At 43.5% G+C, this 2,528-nt stretch overlaps 1 protein-coding gene across 1 annotated transcript; it reads left to right on the forward strand.

Annotated features, from left to right (window-relative positions):
* Nucleotides 1–240: 240 nt before the first annotated feature.
* On the forward strand, nt 241–1,958 carry LOC119730855 (cholecystokinin receptor type A-like). Its single transcript, XM_038203909.1, has one exon. The coding sequence runs from the start codon at nt 362–364 to the stop codon at nt 1,724–1,726; it is 1,365 nt and encodes a 454-aa protein (XP_038059837.1). The 5' UTR covers nt 241–361; the 3' UTR covers nt 1,727–1,958.
* The last annotated feature ends 570 nt before the right edge of the window (nt 1,959–2,528 follow it).

The raw sequence follows: 2,528 nt of genomic DNA on the forward strand, positions 1-2,528 counted from the left end.
TGCACCAGAGATTTCCTCATCATCATCGGTTTAGCCGCGAAGGATCGGCAGCTTCATGACAGGTAAATTCCATAAACTTGTCACGATTCCAGCCACGAGTTAGAATAGACTCAGGAGCAACCCACTGGAATGAAGTGCGTCAACAAATCACTTGACTCTTTAATTCTTGAACGTCAACTGTATAGACGGAGACTGAGTAATGGGCATGTGAAGTGTTAGTAACAGCTGCGATGAACGTAATGAAATTGTTGCTCCACCTTGATTGCTATGTTCTGAAGAATTCTGTATAGTGACTTATGCGCACATTTCCTAGACTTTTTTTTCTTCTAACCGTTGATTGAGAACTAATAGGGTAGTTACCATGGGTCTCGAGATAGTAATTGCCATCTTTCAGCTGCTCGTCTTTGTGGTCGGTGTGCCCGGAAATCTCCTCATTTTGCAGGTTTTCTTCAAGAAAACTCGCAAGACCAGCACCAACGTGTTCATTATGGCGCTTGCATCGGCAGATCTGATGGCCTGTTTGCTACGACCGGTCTACGTGGGGATGTCACTGGTGCTTTTCACAACGGGCGAGTATGCGTCCATTTGGATTGAGATAACTTACACCGCTTTCAATTCAATCACCGTTTACAGCTCAGCTATAATCACTGCCGCCATTGCTTTTGATCGCTACGATGCAGTTTGTCGCCCGCACACCAGACTTATGTCATATCGGTGCGCACAAGTTCTGGCCCTCATGTGTTTCATTATCTCTATACCGATGGCAATTCCATCTGTACTAATTTATTTCAACCATACCGTGCCTGCCCGTTTGTCCAAGCATATTGTAACTTTCAGTGCTTATATCCTAGCTCTGATTCTGGTTGTCGTGTTCTACGTGATGGTCTATAAGGCAGTCTTATTCCGCACTAAAGTCCGCACAAAGTGGGGTGGCCGATTCACTGGTATAACAGCGGCAGGAGAGACATCTGTCTCTATGACAGGTCACACGGAAGTCTCTGCGCTACCACTGTCTCGGGAGTTCACCAAACTCAGCCCCGTTACGGAGCAAGAAGCCTCGCAAGCTGGAAACCACGTTGAGGACAGAGTTCAGCCATCAGTACATCCACCGTGTGCTCAGTCTCCTACCAGTACAGCACCGACAGACTTAGAGATTGCTTGCGTCAGTGAAGACAAAAACGCCGTTGTTTATCATAATCTGGCAAACACTGTCGTACCATCTCCAGATACCACACCAGCGATACCGCCTCCTGCATACTCAGTGGCAATTAGCCCCGCCTGTCCACCTGCCACCCCTGGACCGTCTTCACGTATTTCAGGTGGGAACCTAGCCGTACCAAACAACTCACGGATTCCAACAAGCAGCAATTTTCCTGAGAGGACTGGATCCACAGGGAGAAACAGAACACCAAGTGAGAGAGGGAAGTCTTCAAAGACGGTGGCTGCAAGGATGCAGAATAAGACAACAAGAATGCTCCTGCTGACTACTATCGTCTTTTTCGTCACGTGGATTCCCTACATGTGCTTGTCTGTATTGAACACCTATTTCACGATCACAAACGAAAACATAAGACAAGAAGTGGGGGATGTCTTGAACACCGCATCGCATTTGTTGTTCGTCAACAATGCTGCAAACCCTTTCATCTATGTTCTCGCAAACAGGCAGTTCAGGAATGACTGTAAACGAGAGGTCCGTAAGTTAATGCGATCTTGCTCTAGACGCTAATAAGTTAAACATTGAAGCCGTTTGTACGCTTGAAGTTAACATTCCAATTTTTTTATCGATTTCATTTGGGGCTGGATCATTTCCAGTATGCGTGCAAACCTTTTAAAATACCCAAGTTGTTAGCTAACAAACGCCATCTGCTTCTAAATGCTTGTAAATAATTCGCGCTGAGGCGCACTGCACTAGGCCTATATGACAAAAGGCAAAACTGAAACCGTGATGGCAGAATTTCCTATGACGGACTCGAATTAATCGAATTAGAAACAAAGTCACCAGGAGGTTAATAACTTGATTAAATTTAATATTCATCTTGTGAGAAGACAAAGAAAGGCGCACTATCATATTTCTATTTTAATAAGATTGCTAAGTTGACGGTTTGAAAGCCGTGTCATAAGCAGCAAGAAAAATGCCAAAACATTTCAGTTCAAGAAGTGGGTGTTAAACAAGGCAAACGATTTCTGTTATCAGTCATACATAATCAAAAGCCACAAATGTTAATTATGTTTTCAATTTGTCCAACGTCATCTTTTTCAGCTTGCACTGAAGAGAAATGTTATCCATGGGATCAAAAAAATTGTTTTAACTTAAACCTGTAGAGTTACAATTAACGACACTGTACCGTTCATGATCTAGTTGTGAAACCTCTTATTGAGCTTTGTACACTTTGCATAATAATCGTAGATTCAAGTCTCTTAAAATTACAACATGTATTCTGGTATACATCTTAAGGGGTTCATTGGAGAAAGTGGATGAGATACGGCATCCGAGACTTGAATTAAGGCTAATAACCACGGCCACGAAT

Source organism: Patiria miniata, unplaced genomic scaffold (assembly GCF_015706575.1).
Source record: "Patiria miniata isolate m_02_andy unplaced genomic scaffold, ASM1570657v1 HiC_scaffold_22, whole genome shotgun sequence".
Classification (NCBI taxonomy): Eukaryota; Metazoa; Echinodermata; class Asteroidea; order Valvatida; family Asterinidae; genus Patiria; species Patiria miniata.

Bases quoted from the DNA above. Each gene is read 5' to 3' on its own strand.
- LOC119730855 (XM_038203909.1), top strand. From the start codon at position 362: ATGGGTCTCGAGATAGTAATTGCCATCTTTCAGCTGCTCGTCTTTGTG.